Below are 21,393 nucleotides of genomic sequence, written 5' to 3' on the forward strand. Positions count from 1 at the left end.
CAATGTTATCTTCTAGAATTTTTATAGTTTCAGGTCTTAGATTTAAGTCCTTGATCTATTTTGAGTTGATTTTTGTATAAGGTGAGAGATGAGGATCCAGTTTAATTCTCCTACATGTGGCTAGCCAATTATCCCAGCACCATTTTTTGAAAAGGGTGTCCTTCCTCCAACTTTGTTTTTGTTTGCTTTGTTGAAGGTAAGTTGGCTTAAGTATTTGGGTTTATTTCTGGGTTCTCTATTCTGTTCCATTGGTCTATGTGCCTATTTTTATACCAGTACCATGTTGTTTTGGTGACTATGGCCTTATAGTATAGTTTGAAATCAGGTAGTGTGATTCCTCCAGATTTGTTTTTTTGTTTTTTGTTTTGTTTTGTTCTGTTTTTGCTTAGTCTTGCTTTGGCTATGCAGGCTCTTTTTTGGTTTCATATGAATTTTAGTATTGTTTTTTCTAATTCTGTGAAGAATGATGGTGGTATTTTGATGGGGACTGCATTGAATTCGTAGATTGGTTTTGGCATTATGGTCATTTTCACAATATTGATTCTACTCATTCATGAGCATGGGATGTATTTCCATTTGTTTGTGTCTATGATATCTTTCAGCAGTGTTTTGTAGTTTTCCTTGTAGAGGTGTTTTGCCTCCTTGGTTAGGTATATTCCTAAGTATATATGTATTTTTTGCAGGTATTGTAAAAGGGGTTCAGTTCTTGATTTGATTCTCAACTTGGTCGCTGTTGTGGTATAGAAGAACTACTGATTTGTGTAAATTAATCTTGTATCCAGAAGCTTTGCTGAATTGAAAGAAAACATTCTTAAATATCAACATGAGCAAGAAACCAGCAAGGCTGGAGGGAAGGAAACTTGAAGACTCAAGCTGTGATTCCACTGAAGTGTTTTGGTCAACGGAATTACCAGTGACACAGAAAACACAGCAGTCCAACTCAAAGAGTAAAAAGTAAAACACACACTGAGAGGTCAATATCTATACAGGTGCCAATTCTGTAGACATACCTGGGTACTATCAAACACGCCCCTGAGCTAGTTAGGCACACCAGTTATTTCCTTCCATCTCATAGTAATACTTCTGACTCCCTGATCTTTCTGGCTTTACTGCTGTAATCTGCTGCTGTTTCCCTAAGCAACATCTCTTCCAAACTGGAGGCAGTAACCCTTTCATAACAGGAATGAAAACTTCCTGTCAGTCCAATAGCCTTTGAGATTTCAAATGGAAAGCAGAACAATGCCCTGGAGTCACATAATATATCCAGGAAACACAAACTCTCTTCTGATCCTTGCACTGCTTTACAATAGATCATTTCACCTCTGGAATCTGTAAAATAAGGTAGATAAGAACTGCCCTGGGGATCAAACATTGGTGGATGATATCTGTTGTTTGGTAATGTTCAGAGAAATAAATTGATCAGCGCTTATTCATTGAGGGTTTTCCTCACTCATGGTAGTATACTGTGAATTGTGTGGAAGGAGAGAAAAAAATAGAAAAGAAGGTAACTTTATCAAATAAAAGTAAGCCATAAAAATCTTCACAAGGGAAGACTGAACCACTACAACCAAAAAAAAATACTCTCACTCAATGTCATTAAAAATTATTTCTATTCTCTGTAAAAACACAGTGATGAATGAGAAATTGCCTAGAGGGGAAAAGGATAGAATTAGACTGAGGTGAAAGCGGGGGAGGGTTGGAGAAAGAACTAAATAAGAAGCATCAAGGAAAAAAGTGTGTGTGACGAGAGAGGAGGAAGAAGATAGGGGAAAGGAGTTTATATAGTAAAGTTAGCAGTTTACAACTGGCTCCAACGATGAAAGGACATCAGATTTGGCTTACAGCGTTAAGAGTTTAAGAAGAACAGAACAACTGTGAGAGGTGTGACATGATGGCCACAGAGGAAGAATCTACTTAAACTTTAAGAAAAATGGAGACAGTTATCAACTAGAAATAGCCACCTTGCTTAGGAAAGGAGGAACGACCAGACAATTAAGTATCCTTAAGAGTTACTTGGTCCCTAATACTAAAAGTTACAAGCCCCTCACTTGGTAGTCCTTCACTGGTTCTTAGTTTTAACAATAATTTTGTCTGAGATAGACAAGTGACCTGCTACTTGTTTGATTTTCATCCCATGCTTCGTGGCATTGCCATTGAACAGTATCCAAAGAAGGAATGCCAAAGGGAGGAAATTAAGATGAAAGAGCAATTACCCCTCAAAGCAAGCACACCACACCATCTGTTAATTTGAGTGTGGCACTCATTACAGATCCATTGGCAAATGGCTGTGTGCTCAGGAATCTGAAAAGGTTGTACCCAGAACCCAAAATCAGAATAAAAGAAGCTCAGAAGTTGAAGTGTCTTAACAATTATCAACTTTCTCATTTTACATTTTTTAAAAATAGGAAAAAAGCAAATTAACATGATATAAACTCTGTACATGGGTATTAAAGAACGCCAAGTAAAGGAGATATCAGGACAAACTTGTTAGTCAAAACAGGCTGCTTTCTGGGACTTAAATTTTGCTTGTAATTTTAAAGAGAAAAAGAGACGTAGATAAGTGAAGAGGAGAGACAGGAACCCAGGTAGAATGTTTCATCAGCATCATCTTGCCGCTACTCTTTTTAAGTGCCTACTGTGGAACAGACACTGTACTAAGTGTTTTACATGAGTCATCTCATTTAATCCTTACAACCACCCTACAAGGCAGGTAATACCAATATCCTCCATTCTGCAGATGAGAAATCCAAAGACTGGACTGGACAAGTAACTTGTTTATAGGCTATGAATCTGTGGAATACGATGAGCACATAAAGTTCCCAATTCTCAGGTCAGGTCAACAGGCCAAGGAAGAGAAGGGCACAAAAAAAACAAAAGCAAAAACCAAAAAACAGCAAAACACCTAGCCATCCAATTCACAATTATATTGTACTAAGAAAAAATACTATATATATATATATATAGAGAGAGAGAGAGAGAGAGAGAGAGAGAGAGACAGAGAGACACTTTATTGGTCTTATCAACATTAATGCAACATTGCTCATCATCCCACCTGTAAATATACGAATTGAGACTTTGAGAGGTTAGTGACTTATCCAAGGCTCTACAATGAACAAATAATAGAATGAAAACTACAATTCTCATTTCCCAGTAGGTCACATGGCAACATGGCATTAAAGTATTTTAGGGACTATAATGATCTTTTTTTTTTTTTTTTCTTGAGACGGAGTCTCACTCTGTTGCCAGGCTGGAGTGCAGTGGCGCGGTCTCGGCTCACTGCCACCTCCGCCTCCTGGGTTCAAGTGATTCTCCTGCCTCAGCCTCCCAAGTAGCTGGGATTACAGGCATGCGCCACCACTCCCAGCTAATTTTTGTATTTTTAGTAGAGATGGGGTTTCACCATGTTGGCCAGGCTGGTCTTGAACTCCTGACCTCGTGATCCACCTGCCTTGGACTCCCAAAGTGCTGGGATTACAGGCGTGAGCCACTGCGCCCAACCAGGACTATAATGATCTTAGCATTTTGCATATAGCACATGGATTTAGATTTGGGGGAAGGCAAAAAGTATGCACTTCCAGTTACATTGTTCATGGAATGTTCAAACTATAAAAGAAAGTTTATTTTCACAATGAATCTGCCTTTTTCAAAAACACAGTGCTTGCCTCTGTGTTATAAGTTGTTTTTTTCATATCCCTAATTCCACACAGTTCTATGTGTGTACATGTCTCCCCAAGCCCTACTTTCCAATAGGATGTTGACAAACACAAACATGTCACAAGGTCCCTTACAAGCCAAAATACTTTATGCAATAGAACTGCAGGTTGCTATATTCAGCACCATATTATCAGTGAAGGTGGGCCACCTGGCTTACATTAATGTAAGACAAACAGCTCTAAGCAAGGCAAGGGTAAAAAATATTTTTTCATTTATCAACTGTGTGTCTGAGTGGCTCTCTCCTGGGAGTTATAGACAAAGAATTTTATAAAGGGCTTTGGTTGAGATTTTTTTTCTATCATTAACATTCATTTTTCCACTACAAAATGAGGCCAAAATCCAAAGGCACATAAATTCCCATCATTTCTCAGATGACACTCTCCCTATGGACCTGCTGGAAGCTCATTCATATGGCAAGGAGAGATGACCTTTCAGGTAGGAGCTGAGCATTTTTCAGTCCGTTGTTAGAAAAAAAGAATAGAAGGGATTCTTTGCAGTGTGGCTTTTTTAGAAAATAAACTAAAAATGAAAAATGCATCCCCTCATTTATTTTTTAATGAAAGTCTGGGCATGCAGTGGGAGAGAAAATAAAGGAATCAAAATGACATCTACCACCCATTAGCCATTTAAGAACCGTGAAGCAAGAGCAGGGAAGAGCAGCAGGGATCCTGGGGCTGGGGTATGCAGCTTTTGATACAGGGAGGGCAAAGTGGAGTCAATGCCTCCAGAGAGGAACCAGGGCTTCTCTTACCTCACAGTAAATGCTCAAGAATATGTATATTTTGCAATGTAAATGAACACAACCTCTTTTCAAACCTTTGGCAGACATGTTATAATTTCTCAGAGTCTGGGCTGATTCAGAAAAATGATTTGATAGTAAAGGCAGCTTTCCAGCATCCAGACATTTCACAGTGAGTAAGTCAAATTACTTTCTTTGGACACCAATAGCTCTGGTAAACTCATGAGGTTGTCACTCCTTGGTACCCCATTTCTATGCATTTCTCCCCTCTGATTCTCCCCTCTGAGACTTTTTATTTTTTTTGGGGGGGGGGGACGGAGTCTCGCTCTGTCGCCCAGGTTGGAGTGCAGTGGCGCAATCTCGGCTCACTGCAAGCTCCGCCTCCCAGGTTCACGCCATTCTCCTGCCTCAGCCTCTCCGAGTAGCTGGGACTACAGGCGCCCGCCACCGCACCCGGCTAATTTTTTGTATTTTTAGTAGAGACGGGGTTTCACTGTGCCTCCGAGACTTTTAAAGTTCGATATTCTAGAAACCATCCTCTTCCCCCCACCACTCCTCTCAAATAATAAGCTTAGAAACAATCTAATAGCAACTATTTACAACTTAGTGTGAACTTAAATAAATGCATTTTCTCTCCCTGTGGACTGCTTGAAGTGTGAACAGTAACTGTAAAATGAAATGCCTCACTTTCTGTTAAAGGGATCACAGATAGAAGCAAACAGATGAGGGGCTTTGGGTGGTAGGGTACCTGAAATCCTATAAAGTGGCTATTCCACTGACTCAGTCCCCACAATAACACTTGCTATGTTTTAGACACTTGCTATATTCCAGGAAGTATTTACCTGGATCTTCTCACAACATTCTGATAGGTAATTTCTATCATTACTCCCATTTTGCAGTTGTGAAAATTGAGGATTCAAACAAATAAGGTCAATAGCTATTAAGTGGCAAAGATAAGCATGAAACTTGAATCTGTCTTATTTCAAAGTCTGTACTCTTGGTCACTATGATGTTCTGCCTGCCTTTGTATTTACAGGCAGACTAATGATGTCAATCTTGAATATAATGGATTAAAGTGAAAATAGTTGTACTGATTCATTAGGACTGGCTCATATTGGTTGGAGCCTGAAGTGATTGGACACTATCTGTCTGGAAGAGACTCCAGTGAGAATTAGAATTCTTAGGTTTATCAATGAGGATTAGCTAGATAGTACATATAAAAGGAAATCTGGATTATACCCCTTATGTCCCTGCCAATCTCAGTTTCAACCATAGATATTTTTATCTTATTTCATTCTCTCTTATCACCTCATTCTAATTTTCTGAACCTTTCCCCATCAGCCAAGATTCTGATTTTGATCCTCACTATAGATGGCTGTCATTCCTCTGTTGACTGTTTGGAATTCTATGCTTGTCTCTCCCTTTCAGTGTTGCTGTATGGGATAAATGATATATTATAACATGAGTTCCATATCACAATGATTTCAGGGACTTTTTAAGACTTTAAACATTCCATATTGATGACAGTGAAAACTTAAGATACCAAAGGGGTTCCAGGTAATGCTGCAAGAATACTGGGTTCTGTGCCTGCATTTCTGGTATGGATATTTTAATCTCTAAAGGATCCTAGATGATTAATTAATATTGGGCTTCTGGAAGAGTACCTCTTTGCTAAATTAAATAAAACAATGTCCAGCTTTGCAGATCTCACTTATTTAATAGACAGTCAATTCCTCATCTAGAGATTCTGACCCCTAGGATCATGTAAGTAATTTGTGCTAGGTAATTTTTATTTTAAATAAATGAGAGAAATGAGGCACTAAAAGGTGCTGTAGACAGGTAAACAAAAGCACAGGATGAATACATGGGTCCAACATGCTTAGAACACTTATCTCATAATGCTCTTGTTCTGGGTGTAAAAAATATTAAAGAGGAAATGAGATGGGGAGCTAGAGCAGGAAGGCATGCTGCTCCTCCATCTTCATCATGCCAAATGTAACAGTTTGAATGTTGAGTGGGCCCATTTGATAACTCATTTCGAGCTAAACAGCATGTCAACTTAGAAGACTTTTCCCTCTCCCAAGAGTACAAAGCTCATTCCTTGGCTCATCGTCCCCCAGAAAGGAAGCAAAGCACACATCTAACCCCCTCAGGCAATCAAAACAAATTCACACCAAAGGAGGAGGCAGACAGGCAGTCTGGCAGACAGGGCTACAGCGTGGGAATGGGTACTTTCAGACAGTCAAAACATAACGGTGGTAGAAACATCTGCCGCCTACTTCAGTACCACCGGTATCTGGAGAGTATTATAAATTATACCAACTACAGAACCAACTTTTCCTGGCATTTTAATTACCAAAACATTACAGATTAATTATCCAAACTTTACTTAAATGGCAAGTCAGTCATTTTCCTTCATGAGGGAAAAGGCCATACTAACAGGAGCCTTAAAGTGAATTGTGTTTCTTTGAAAATTGTATTTTAAACCGAAGATCTACCGCAGATAGTTTTATGGGTCTCTAATTAGCGTCACAAAGGAAACACCAAAAGGTTAATAAGAGATGGTTAGTTGGAATGGTGGTTTCCTGGTGCCAGCTCCAGCCGCTCAGTCTGTCTGCAGACTCATTAGCTGCAGATTGATTATCAGCTGAATTCAGCAAGTGCTCACTTGCTGTTTTAGCAGAAGGCTAGTGTGATTTGATACACCTACCCTCCAGCTAACCAGGGCCCAACAATAAGGTAATATTTTCTACAGTCAAAAAAAGAAGCTTTTATTTGACTTCAGCTTCAGTTGACATCAATTATAAATCTGAAAGTGTTTGATGAAGCTGAGACAGGCATAATGAAACCTTCCAAATTGACAGTTGGCACAAAGGTCGGGCTCTAGGTTGTTAAAATCCACTTGTGCACAGACACTGTATTTCTGAGTTCTCATTTTGTCACTAAGCAAAACCATCCAGTGAAGAAAACTCAAACTTAATAGAGTACTCACAGATAGTCACTAAACTTCTAAAATGTACAAACAGTGTAATGAGCATTGAGTCAAGCAAAAGAATTTGAACTTTAGGCTTCACTCTGGACTTTGCTATAGATTTGTGTTCTGACATTAATAGAGTGTTTAAAATGTTGGTGCATCAGTTTTTCTTCTAAAAAATGGAACAGATATTTATATACAGCATGTCTCCGGAACACAATGGCTACTTGAATTGAAAGAACTAAAATTTGGCTGGGCGCGGTGGCTCACGCCGTAATTCCAGCACTTTGGGAGGCCGAGGTGGGCAGATCACGAGGTCAGGAGTTCAAGACCAGCCTGGCCAACATAGCGAAACCCCATCTCTACTAAAAATACAAAAAAAATTAGTGGGCGTGGTGGCAGGCGCCTGTAGTCCCAGCTACTTGGGAGGCTGAGGGAGGAGAATCTCTTGAACCCGGGAGGTGGAGGTTGCAGCGAGCTGAGATCATGCCACTGCACTCCAGCCTGGGCGACACAGGGAGACGCTGTCTAAAACAAACAAACAAAAAAAGAACTAAAATTTCTGGCTAGTGATGGTAATAATAAGAGTTCCGCAAATTTAAAATGGTTCACGTTTGCTTATGAATGATGGTTCAGCATCAACATTTGACTTGCTTTGGTTTATCAACAGTGTGCAACCTGACTCTTACAAGCTGGAAGCATTTTTTTTTTCAATAAGCTGATTTTTAAATTAAATTAAAGTCAAAACAATTCTTTTGGTTCACCTCCCAGATTAGAGCAACTGACAGCCTCATTAATGATTAAAAACAGCAGGTGGTGATGCCTTGGAACAGTTTGACCAGCCTAAATATCTCGAAACATACATCATTCCTCTTTTTCCTCTTTTCCATGTATTAAAAGGGAAATATTCTATTGTTCACACAGGTTGGAAACTCCATAGAGACTGAAAGAGGAGGAAAGAAAGCAAGTTGTCAAACATCTATTATTATGCAAGTTAAGAATAGAAAAGGAGAGAATATATGAAATTAGAGATGGAAAAGCGACCACAGAAATTGGAAAATTTATCTCTGGCATTGGACTTGGATTTGCAAACTCATGACTTGGAAGCTGGCTTGCTGCAATCAACTAAGAGTACCAAGTTTCTCCAAATTATTAGAGTACTATATGTTTACAGATTTCTACTTAAAAAGGAAGCAACATTATAAGTTACATTTTTATTCAAAGCAGATTACAGTTGCAGTCCTGCATTACTTAGGGTCTAGGGACTAGACCATAATTTAGAAAGACCCTAAGGCTTAGCTTACTGGGGGCAGAGGGAATAAACTTGCTTTTAGAGTTCTAAAACTCTAGAGTTCTTTAGCCAGATTGAAAATTTTCCTGTTAAACTAAGGCAGTAACCTAAAGAGCCTTATTTGCCATTAAAATTAATATTCCTAAGGTTAAAAAGAACTAAACTAATGATAAAACAGGGTTGTCTATTATTTCAAATTTAATAGCTTGCATTTTTGTTGTCTAAACTGTCATGAAGGATAATGAAGTACAACTATTGTTTCTGATGACCAGAGACCCTCAAAAGTATTTGTCATGAGGCCGCCTCAATGTGACAAAACTTTGAGTAACTTCAGTCACAAAGAGTTCATTTTCTGATCAATTCTTTTGGCCCCTTCCAGATTCATTGCCTTTCGAATTACCTGTTTTACACACCATCCTACACATACTTCCAACCACATATTAGATCTCTGAATGGCACATTTTTAAGTGAAGTCCAGTGTTTACCACAAAACCAAAAATCCTACAGCACCCTTCTGACATTGACACCTGCACACACACACTTACAGTCCCAAAGGATTTGCTCCAAAACAACTCTGGAGACTGATATTTCATTAATAATCTCTTTAGTGCAAACTATGAGGAACTGCTTTATATTCTCTCTACATGGCAGAATGATTGGTTTATGGGGTTCCACTTTGTTCAGTTGCAAAAGAGTCTATTTTGTATATCCACTGTGAGCTTTACAAGTCCATCTAAGACCTAAGCCTAGATTATGTGAGATCTTTGAAAATATCCCCAGAAGAAGAACCTGTGTGTGATCCCCTAAAAAGCAACTTTTCTGATGTTCCTAAAAAGGGCAGCTCAAACCTTTTCTAATTTGGTGCTTGATGACTGATATGGTTTAGCTCTGTGACCCCACCCAAATCTCATCTCGAACTGTAATCCCCATGTGTTGAGGGAGGGACCTGTAATCCCCACCTGTTAAGGGAGAGAGGTGATTGGATCATGGGGACGGTTTCCCCTATGCTGTTCTGATGATGGTGAGTGCGTTCTCACAGGAGCTGATGGTTTTAAAGTATAGCACTTTCTCATTCCCGCATTCTCTCTCTCTCCTGTCACTTTGTGAAGAAGGTAACTGCTTCCCCCTCTGCCATGACTGTAAGTTTCCTGAGGCCTCCCCAGCCATGCAGAACTGTGAGTCAATTAAACCTCTTTCCTTTATAAATTACCCAGTCTCGGGCATTTCTTTATAGCAGTGTGAGAATGGAGTAACACAATGATTTTTCTAGGCTGGAATTTTACTGGGGATAAGCCTTATGTAAAGAAAGAGAAATTAAAAAGGCTTTCTTGTCAAAAAGCCATGTTTCCAACATGGATGTATCAATTAAGCTTTCCTTGATGCAAAATATACAGGGCACTGAGCCATCTGATAAAAACAAGAGATCAAAAATACCTTGGGCAAGTACTGACCCTGAATGACAAAAAGCATCTATCATAAAAGAGGAAAGCCATCTCACGACTATTTTGTCCACACAATAAATAAATGATACATAATTTTGGTATTGTTGAAATTGCTTTTAAAACTATGGGGCCAGGGGCGGTGGCTCACACCTGTAATCCCAGAACTTTGGGAGGCCAAGGCGGGTGGATCACCTGAGGTCAGGAGTTCGAGACCAGCCTGGCCAAAGTGGTGAAAGCCCGTATCTACTAAAAGTACAAAAATTAGCTGGGCTTGGTGGCACAGGCCTGTAATCCCAGCTACTCGAGAGGCTGAGGCAGGAGAATAGCTTGAACCCGGGAGGCGGAGGTTGCAATGCACCAAGATCGTGCCATTGTACTCCAGCCTGGTGCAAAACCCCGTCTCAAAAAAAAAAAAAAAATGCATGGTATCAATCCCTTAAACTGGCTATGAATGGACTTAATTCCCCATATTTATTTCATAACAAAAGGATTAAGAGGAAAATAAACAGAAAATAATACTCTACAAATATTTAAAATCCATGTTTAGATTTATCATTTCCCATCCTGACAGAGTTTATGGCTCTTAACCAGCTTATGACAGGACAGAAATAATGTTAGGCTGGGAGCAGTGGCTCATGCCTGTAATCTTAGCACTTTGGGAGGCCAAAGCAGGAGGACTGCTTGAGCCTAGGGGCTCAAGACCAGCCTAGGAAACATAGCAAAATCCCGTCTCTACCAAAATAAATTAGCCAAGCATGCACCTATGGTCCCAGCTATTCGGAAGGTTAAGGTGGGAGGGTCGCCTGAGCCCAGGAGGTCGAGGAGACTGCAGTGAGCTGTGATCGCACCACTGCAGTCCAGCCTGGGTGACAGAGTGAGACCTATCTCAAAAAAAGAAAAGAAAGAGAAGAAAATAAAAGAAAAGAAATAAAATAAAATAAAAGAAGGGAGGGAGGAGAAGGGAAGGGAAAAAGAGAGAGAAAGAAAAAGAAAGAAAGAAAAGAAAGAAAGAAAGAAAGAGAAAGTCCCACAAAACAACTTGATTTGTCTCTCATGTATTAACTTATTGACAGTGTCCCTACTTTTCATGGCCTACAGAAGTTGATTTTTCATGAAGCAACTGGAAAACATTCACCTAGTAAATCACCCAAATAGAGCATAATTTTATCCAGCATACTATGTTGGGGCCCGGCTTCCACCATTCCTCCAAAGAGATCACATTACACCAAAGTGTCCTTTTAAATGCATTTTGGTTTCCAGCTCAAAAAATCTTAATTATTTTCTTCACCAATCCTATGTAGTGTATCCCATACTGGACCATTTTTGTTATTGGGCCATAAACTACTGGAGAATGAAATTCTTAATTGTTCACTGTGCTCCCTTTACATATCCTGCATCCTCTAATGCTTTCAAAATGCTTAGAAATATGGAAATTCTTAATGTCAACTAATCAAAAAAAGCTTTGGCATTTATTTTTTGATGAGTAATGAATTCCTTACCACAGGTAGTTTTTTTTTCTGTTGCTTTTGTTTTCGTTTTTTGTTTGTTTTTCTTTTCTTTTTTTTTTTTTTTTTTTTTTTTGGACAGAGTCTCACTGTGTCGCCCAGGCTGGAGTGCAGTAGTACAATCTTGGCTCACTGCAACCTCTGCCTCATGGGTTCAAGTGATTCTTGTGCTTCAGCCTCCCGAGTAGCTGGACTTATAGGCATGTGCCACCATGCCCAGCTAATTTTTGTATTTTTAGCAGAGACAGGGTTTCACCATGCTGGCAAGGCTGGTCTTGAACTCCTGGCCTCAAATGATCCACCTGCTCCAGCATCCCAAAGTGCTGGGATTACAGGCATGAGCCACCATGCCCAGCCCACCACAAGTAATTATTAGTAATAATAAATATTAAAATAACCTTAGGCCGGGCGCGGTGGCTCACGCTTGTAATCCCAGCACTTTGGGAGGCCGAGGCGGGCGGATCATGAGGTCAGGAGATCGAGACCACGTTGAAACCCCATCTCTACTAAAAATACAAAAAATTAGCCAGGCGTGGTGGCGGGCGCCTGTAGTCCCAGCTACTCGGAGAGGCTGAGGCAGGAGAATGGCGTGAACCCGGGAGGCGGAGCTTGCAGTGAGCCGAGATCGCGCCACTGCACTCCAGCCTGGGCGACAGAGCGAGACTCCGTCTCGAAAAAAAAAAAAAAAAATAACCTTGAATATCAGACAACTAAAAGTTCCAAGTAGATCAGGAAAACACAAATGCACACACATACACTATATATCGAAAGAGAAAGAAAGCAAGCATAAATATATATATGGAAAGAAACAATGTATCGTATATTTCAAGATAGCTAAAAAAGAGGATCTTAAAAGCTATTACTGCAAAGAAATGATATATGTTTGAGGTTAGATACACTGTTTTGCAATTTATGTGGTTATGTCTTCCCCAGTTTTGCTCATATAGAGACTTTTAAAAATGTCTTCATCCTCTTGCAAATATACCTAGTGAAATGTTTAATTACTTGAACCCAGGAATGTGGGACTAGTGTACATTTCCAGGGCATGATTCCTATAAACCCCAATCTCGTATCAGGATTACATATTTAAGTAAGAATAATGGGATATCCACATCATCAAAAACGGTTATGCAAAGAAGCAAGGAGGAGCCAGACCCTGGCCCCCACTACTCAGCTCAGAGATAACCCAGATAAGAAGAAATTCAAGCCCCATGATACCCCTAATCATACAACAAACCCATGAGCCTCTGACACCTCTCACCACTCTACTTGTCAATCACTCTTTTTAGAGACTCTCTGCAGGAACCGCATAACATATATATAACCAATGCGTGTGTGTGTGTGCGTGTGTGTGTATATATATATATGTATATAGTGTGTGTGCATGTGTTTTCCCAATATATATACATATAGATATACACATATATATACACATATACACATATATGTATATATATATATATATGTTGGGAAACACAATATGCTATAACACAATATGTTAAATAGATACGCTATAACACAATAGCGTATCTATTTAAAATTAGACAAATGGTTGATATTAATCTTAATGTCCTGCATGAAGAAACCAATGGTGAACTGTCCAAAACAATTATTTGACCAAAGGGCCCATGCCAAAAGAATACTAGCAAAGAAATTCTAACAACAGGGAGGTTTCCATTAGTGAAGAACAACTTTTTATTCTAGTGATTATTTTTCCAATAAAATGTAAATGTTGCCTTGGAAAAAAATCCAATTATGTGGTACAGCAGATAATTGGTTTTGAACTAAAAAAAAGAAAAATCTCCACCTGTCACCTCTCTTCCTACCTGCCCAAAAACTGCTGAGACTGAGAGAAAGGATAAAGTTTCTGGGCATCAGAAAAAAAGGGGTACTAGGCACTGAGTGCTACTGAGGGCCTCTAAACCAGCAAGGTAATTGGACATTTCAGAGATTAAACTTAGCATCCTACAATGACATTAACCAAAGATGAGTAGGAAATTCAACCTCACAACAGGTGGATTTAAAAAAAAAAAAAAAGTTTACCAATGTGATACTGTCCAAATTAGAACATCAAAGAAGGAAATAAGATCTTGATTGTAACAGTCTTTTTATTCTGCTTCTCTTGCTTTACTGGCACAATATTCACAAGGTTTTTAATGGCCCCAAAATCTATTCTTTTTTTTTTTTGTTTTTTTTTTTTTGTGAGACGGAGTCTCACTCTGTCGCCCAGGCTGGAGTGCAGTGGCGCAATCTCGGCTCACTGCAAGCTCCGCCTCCCAGGTTCACGCCATTCTCCTGCCTCAGCCTCTCCGAGTAGCTGGGACTACAGGCGCCCGCCACCACGCCCGGCTAATTTTTTTTTTATTTTTAGTAGAGACGGGGTTTCACCATGGTCTCGATCTCCTGACCTCATGATCCGCCCGCCTCGGCCTCCCAAAGTGCTGGGATTACAAGCGTGAGCCACCGCACCCGGCCCCAAAATGTATTCTTATAATTTTTTAAAATAGAATTATTCATTTCATCATTGAGCTGGCCTTGGTCACCTCGGTAAACCCCAGATTAACAAAAGTAAAAAGATAACAACTTTTACAGTCAATAACAGCAGTAGTTGACACATTCAATTCCCAGAGCCAGGCACATAGTGGGCACTCCAAAATATTACTGAGTAATGAGTGATATATATCTGTTCATGGTTTATTCCTGCCTAGTATATCAGAGGCAGGATGAAAGCAGCTGGAAGTCACATATATAGAAACACTGTATACACATTCCTGGGTTCAAGTAATTAAATTTCACTAGGTATATTTGCAAGAGGATGAAGACATTTTTCAAAGTCTCTATATGAACAAAACTGGGAAAGAAATAACCACATGAATTGCAAAACAGTGTATCTAGCCTCAAAGATGCTAATTCAGGTCCAGGGGGATCTAATCAACCACTTTGTTCAAGTAAAGATAAAACTTTTTGACAGCAAATGCTATTCTGATAAAATGGAATTTTCAATTACTCTATGAACATCTGGCCCATGCTACCGTATCTGGAGCCCAGCAGCACACTGCTTTGCAATGACACAAAATAGTCTCCATTGAGAACTCCCTATTTTGCCAAAAGACTAATTGAAATGAGTGTTTCAAAATTCAGTGAGGTGGGAGGTGAGTCGGGGGATAGATAAGAAGATAAAAGAAGGGATGTTCAGTCATGGAATCATAATTTCTTTAAATGGCTAGAGGAAACAAAATTACACATTGTTGGTAGAGTGTTGAAAGTGTAAACATCTTAATACACCTGTGGTTGACACTAGAATAAGCATAGTATGCAGCCTACAGAACATTTTCATGGAAAATTTGTAACAGCAGTTGCATTAGGCACAGATCAAGTTCTTCAAATCCATGTTATACACAGCAAACATGTTAAATGCCATTCAGGTGATGAAACTAGTAAATAAACAAGTCTACTAAAACAGAAGAATCTATACTTCCAGAAATAAAGCAATCATTATATTGCATTTGGATGCATTTGGGTATGAAAAGCAGCTAAATCTTACAAAAAAATTCTATAAGTTGCTTCCATTTGGTATCAGTTAGCATAGAGGGAAACCAATTCAGGGTTGTAGTGAACTCCAAATTGGGTGCATATTAGAGCAATTAGAGTCATCTTTTCATCTGATGAATTTATAATCAATAATTAAAACCATAAGGAAAGAGGGACTGAGTGTAATTTGAAACAAAATAGCTGAGCTTGGGACTAGTGTACACTTCTAGGGCATGATCCCTATAAACCCCAATCTCGTATCAGGATTACATATTTAAGTAAGAATAATGGGATATCCACATCATCAAAAATTGTTATGCAAAGAAGCAAGGAGGAGCCAGACCCCAGCCCCCACTACTCAGCTCAGAGATAACCCGGATAAGAAGAAATTCCAGCCCCATGATACCCCTAATCAAGCAACAAACCCATGAGCCTCTGGCACCTCTCACCACTCTACTTGTCGATCACTCTTTTTAGAGAGTCTCTGCAGGAACCGCATAAAGGCAAAATTCTTATCCCCACCAGAGGGTGGTAATTTTACCAGGTAACTCAGACTCCCTCAAGCCAAATAATTCCCTCAGGTGCAGAAGGCATCAGTTAAAAAATTTGAGTGTTGACTCCCAAGCTCAGCACCAAATTGCCTCAAGAGCCAAATCAAGTGGTAAAACCTGCCAATGACAACACTTACTTGGTCTCAAGCCACTCAGAGCTATTAAGAGACAGCATTCCAAAATTGCCATTCTACAATACACCAGTAGAAAACACAGGATAAAGAATTCTCTATCATCTTCTTTTCTGGGAAGCCATAACAAGAGCTGAATACTAAGGACAAACTGAAACGTACTAATTCATGGGCACTGGATAACAAATGAATTTGTAATTCAGTCAGCTGGCAACCAGGAAATTCAGCTTAGCCAATTCATCAACCAACTGACCTGTCTTAGGCATGTCAAGAGAAATACCAAGATTGACAGTAATCCAGAAAGCAGAGATTCCTGTCATTCTCTCTCATTTCCACCCTCACTGAGCTCACGAATGTGTCTGGTTGGACAATCAAACACAATCCTTCTGGTGTCTATACATAGTAGGGTGACTATAGCTTATAGCAATGCATTGTATATTTCAAGATAGCTAAAAAAGAGGATCTTAAAAGCTATTACCGCAAAGAAATGATAAATGTTTGAGGTTGCTGGATATACTAACCACCCCGATTTAATTATTATATAACATATACATGTATTGAAGCATCACACTGTATCCCACAAACATGTAAAGTTATGATGTGTCAACTATAAACAAAATAAAAACTAAATTTAGACATTTTTAAAAATTGAAAAAGAAACACATAATCCAAACTTCCTAGTGACTAAATACCTGACTTTTGCCCTTTGAGTTCAAAAGTCTTCTAGGCCAGGCACAGTGGCTCACGCCTGTAATCCCAGCACTTTGGGAGGCCAAGGCAGGTGGATCACTTTAGGTCAGGAGTTCGAGACCAGCCTGCCCAACATGGTGAAACCCCGTCTCTACTAAAAATACAAAAATTAGCCAGGAGTGGTAGTGCGCATCTGTAGTCCCAGCTACTTGGGAAGCTGAGGCAGGAGAATTGCTTGAACCCAGGAGGCAGAAGTTGCAGTGAGCAGAGATCGCACCAGTGCACTCCAGCCTGGGTGACAGAGTGAGACTCTGTCTCCAAAAAAAAAAAGAAGTCTTCTAGATATTCTCCTTCCTTTATTGAATATAATATTCTCCTTCCTTCATTAAATATAGTGATTCTGGGTTCCCACCTCTAGGAATGTTCTCAGAGAAGGGTTACTGAAAATTAAGGAATTTGGGTCCTTACTCAGAATCACAAAGCACCCTTGTCATTCACACCGATCATTCTTCTGCTACAATAAAATCTTAAGGACAAATCCCATAGAAACTTTTGGCAGTGGGGAAAAGCACAGGGCCCAGGTGTCTCTTAAAAAGAGGAGCAAATATAGTTTATACCTTTACCCCAAACACAGGCAACACAATATCAGCTCCTTGAACAACCCATTCCTGCTCAAAGGAAAAATTAACAGATGCACAAAATTATCTTTATTTTGAAAATTCTGAGATTCCCCTTCAATCACGTGTCCACATACGTGCAAGGAAAGATGCAGTACTAATATCCAAATTAGAAAAGTCACAGAGAGAGGTACAGACATGAAATACAAGGTGAGCCAAACTCCCCAAAACAAAGGTGTAAGGTACGCTCTTGTTGGATACATTTGGCCCAATTTTGGAGTGGTTCTGGCAGGACTAAAAGAAATACCAGGATCAGAGTTAGCCTGACAAATTCACTACATTCTTCACTCTGCTCCAGTGACACCTACACAAACCTCAAGAATAGTTGCTCTGGAACTCCAAGAATTTCAGAACACTTGGGTTTAAGATTCCTATCACAGTGTCAATGAACCAAGGGGATTGGGGACTAGTTTTTTTCTCCTCAAGGAATTCTTGAGATTTTCAGTACAGGTCTCAGTCCAGTGCAGGTTCTATTTTCCCTCCTCACCTTTCTAAATTGGTAATCCTTTGAAGCAACAATACCATGTTACCCTGGGACAATCTAACTAAAATGGCTATAAGATCAGGCATGCATGGTGCATCACCCAGTGACTGCCTTTCAACCACTGTACCTTGAGATAAAATGTGATATACTTATTATGCAAATGCAGGCTTGAGATAGTAAAATGCTATGAAATGTTAATTGTTGGAATTGTTGCTCTTTTTTGAGGTTGCAGTCATCAGTCCAAGTGAACTGGTGATGGAATCTGTGTGGCAAGCCTGAAGTTGATATGGGACACACAAGTATTATTACAGAAAGCTTCAGAAGTAGTGGGATATCACAAGGGAGAGACTGAGGTGTAAACAAGGCCCAAATTCTTTATGTACCTAAACTTTAGGCAATCACGCAAGTTGAAAAGAACTCATTCAAGGGCTGGCTCAAGGTTTAACCACTGCCGGAATAATAGAAAAAATGAAGATACACACATGCAAATCAAATAGTAAGAAACAAAATGTGAAAAGCGTTGCCAAAATGGCCCAGCAAAAAGTGTGTATGTGTGTGTATGCATGTGTGTGTGTGTAAAATCATCATCTTATATGTAGGAGAATCTTGGAGTATTGCCACACATTTCCTTTAGAATATTCTCATTATTGATTATGCCAAGGATACAGATGTAAAGTGAGGTATACACGGCAAATTGGGTTATGTGGTCACTCTACCTATATGGAGACTGGTGGTCTCTACCTTCAACCCAAATGACTAAGCTGAAATAAAATTAAGGTATGCATTCACAAAAAAGAATACTCTTCTTATTATCCAATCTACACAGTACACATATATATATACACACGCATATATATACACACTATATATATATACACACACACATATATATGTAAAACATCCAATTTGTAAGAAAGACTCTCTCAGAAAAAACTAGCTGCAGTTCCCTGATACTGTTTTCCTAGAGAAATGTGACAAAAAAATAAAACAGATGTTGTTCTAGCCAGGCATAAAGTGAGAATCAATTATGACTATTTCCTTTCCTGGAATCATTTCATTTTAGAGAGCATCTAACTAAAACCCTTTCTTGATATAAATGAAAAAGCATTTGGCCGGGCACGGTGGTTCACGCCTGTAATCCCAGCACTTTAGGAGGCCAAGGCGGGCGGATCACGAGGTCAGGAGATCGAGACCATCCTGGGTAACATGGTGAAACCCCGTCTCTACTAAAAATACAAAAAATTAGCCAGACGTGGTGGCAGGCACCTGTAGTCCCAGCTACTCAGGAGGCTGAGGCAGGAGAATGGCGTGAACCCGGGAGGCAGAGCTTGCAGTGAGCCGAGATTGCGCCACTGCACTCCAGCCTGGGTGACAGAGCTAGACTCCATCTCAACAAAAAAAAAAAAAAAAAAAAAAAAAAAAAGGAAAAAGCATTTCTTTGAAACACACAACTAGTAAATGATATATATCAGTTTGCATCCTGTGACATACTGCTAATTCTCTGAGTATTAAATTGTCTCTGTTTCAGTTATATAAGTGTTTAATTTTTTCATCTTTAGTCATAGTAAGGTTTCCCAGAAAGTGTATTATCTCTGCAGATGTCACCACTCACCAATTAGGGAAGACAGCAATGCACAATTCATACAGACCTCTCTATATAATAGACTTTGACACTTGGGTCTGCTGGGGAGGGGATGGATTAAGACAATTTAATAGAATCTACAGTGACTAATTTTTTTCCATGAAAAACATTTTGTTTTGTGGATAGCGTATTTTTTCCTTTGGATTTATTTCCAAAAACCAAAACAAAAGCATTTAATGATGTTTACAGTGAAATGAAACAGCTGAAGACCAGCACATAATCACCGTATTTTGTTTTCTCATTTTTAAGTCTTTTAGCAGTAGGGCTTCCAGCTGAGCTTGAGTCTAGCTTTTCTCAAGACATAGCCAAGCATTCTGAAGCTTCACTGAGCCTAACCACCAACTTGAATTCATATTTCTTAATTGAAAAAGACAGGCTGTTTGCATAGCATGTTTGCATCAGTAAAATATTGAAAATGACATTTGTGCCCAAGTCCATCTAAACATTCTGCCTTAGCTGAACTCTGCTAATGTTTTTATACCCTGGCTTCTGCCTAGCAAAGTTTTAAATAGTGCCTCTCGATAAAGCATGTGTGGCTGAGTTCTGAGTTCACAGAAATAGACTCTTATTCACACATGAGGATGCCACTCCTGACATGTGCTTTGAGGTGCCTTTCACATTAACGGAATATTTTACATTGACTCAGCCACATTCTCTTACCCTGGTCTCCCCTATGACTAATGGCATGGTTTTGTGTGGAAGCTAGAGGGAGGGATTTGGCATAGCAGCCCCATAGATAAAATGGGAAGTTTGGTACTTTCTATCCTCAGTAAATAGTACACAATCTGTAGTCAGAGAACAGAGTCTCACTCTGGGTAAATCTAACCAGTCTGATAGGGAAATAAAACCCACCCCTTTGGTCTCATTAGTGCTGTGTTCTATGCAATTCAATTGATCAGCTGAATTCATGTACTAAAGCAAAAAGAGGCATTTATTCCTGGAGAGAAGGCATCTGTTCATCTCCTCTGAGCTCAGTGCAGTTTTATTGAAGAAAATGTATGCAATATGTACATGTAGTCAGCTTCTAAAGTGCCTGAACATTATACAGACCTAGGGGATTCACTTAGGGAGGGCAAAGAAGAACCTGGCTAGGTGTGAGGACATCTCAAAAACCTGTAGATGCTTCTGAGGTGTGAGCTCTGTAGACACCTTGATAATACACTCATTAAGCAAAGTAGTATAGTGTGCCTACAAACATTTTGGGTTCTTTGGAGTCGATTGTTGCAACTTACATCCAACTAGTCCTTACCATGATCAGGCATCTGAGATCCCATGGAGGTCACACTGGTGTTCAGCACATCGTTGACAGCAGTATCACAATACAGGCTCCGCTGGACATCATGCTCACTGTCAGTTTGGTCACTCTCCTCATGTCCACTATCCTTCAGGCTGTTGCCCTCTAAGTCCTTGAAGGTGGAGCTGCTGGGTTGAAGAAAGAATGATAATTTACGACCGTGACAGATCTGATTTTAAAAATCTTTCTGAGCCAGGATGATGTCGGCTCTGTAATGAGGCAAACAGTGGCTAGACTGCCCAATAGGGTAGGAATAAGGGGAAGAGAAATTTGTGTTTAAAGATAATAAAACTTAACATTGTACAGAGGTTCCCACTATTGGATGCTGATACAGCTAATATTTTCGTTCACTTATCTTCAATGCATCACTACAGACAAGGTGGAAGAAGCTACAATTCTAAAACTGCCTCTAAAGAATGTCATCATTTCAGAAGGCTTTTTTCTCTTCTTATAAAATCAAAGTAAAATAATAATAGCTAGTGTTTACTGAGCAATTACTATTCATGAGGCACTGTTTTAAGTATTTGACATTAATTAACTGTTGAAATCATCACAACTCTATAAGAGAAAGGTGCTACTAATATTCTCATTTGCAGGTGAAAAACAAACAGAGGTACATGGAAGTGAGATAACTCGCCCAAGGTCACACAGCTGGTAAAAAATATAGCAGATCTAAGACTGAAAACAGGTAGTCTAGCTCCAGAGCCTGCCTAGAAATTTAACCACTA

General features: G+C 39.5%; 1 protein-coding gene across 5 annotated transcripts in view; it reads right to left on the reverse strand.

The window, feature by feature from the left end:
* The window catches only part of PCDH19 (protocadherin 19), a 119,458-nt gene that overhangs the window by 30,545 nt on the left and 67,520 nt on the right, over window positions 1-21,393 (reverse strand). For 3 of the 5 annotated variants that reach the window (XM_003276437.2, XM_003276438.3, XM_030807335.1), the window contains one exon: window positions 20,621-20,793. In XM_003276437.2, the coding sequence (XP_003276485.1) occupies window positions 20,621-20,793 (173 nt within the window). The remainder of the gene's footprint in view (window positions 1-20,620; window positions 20,794-21,393) is intronic. The other 2 variants (XM_012498740.2, XM_030807334.1) reach the window with 1 other exon arrangement.

Source organism: Nomascus leucogenys, chromosome X (genome assembly GCF_006542625.1).
Source record: "Nomascus leucogenys isolate Asia chromosome X, Asia_NLE_v1, whole genome shotgun sequence".
Classification (NCBI taxonomy): domain Eukaryota; kingdom Metazoa; phylum Chordata; class Mammalia; order Primates; family Hylobatidae; genus Nomascus; species Nomascus leucogenys.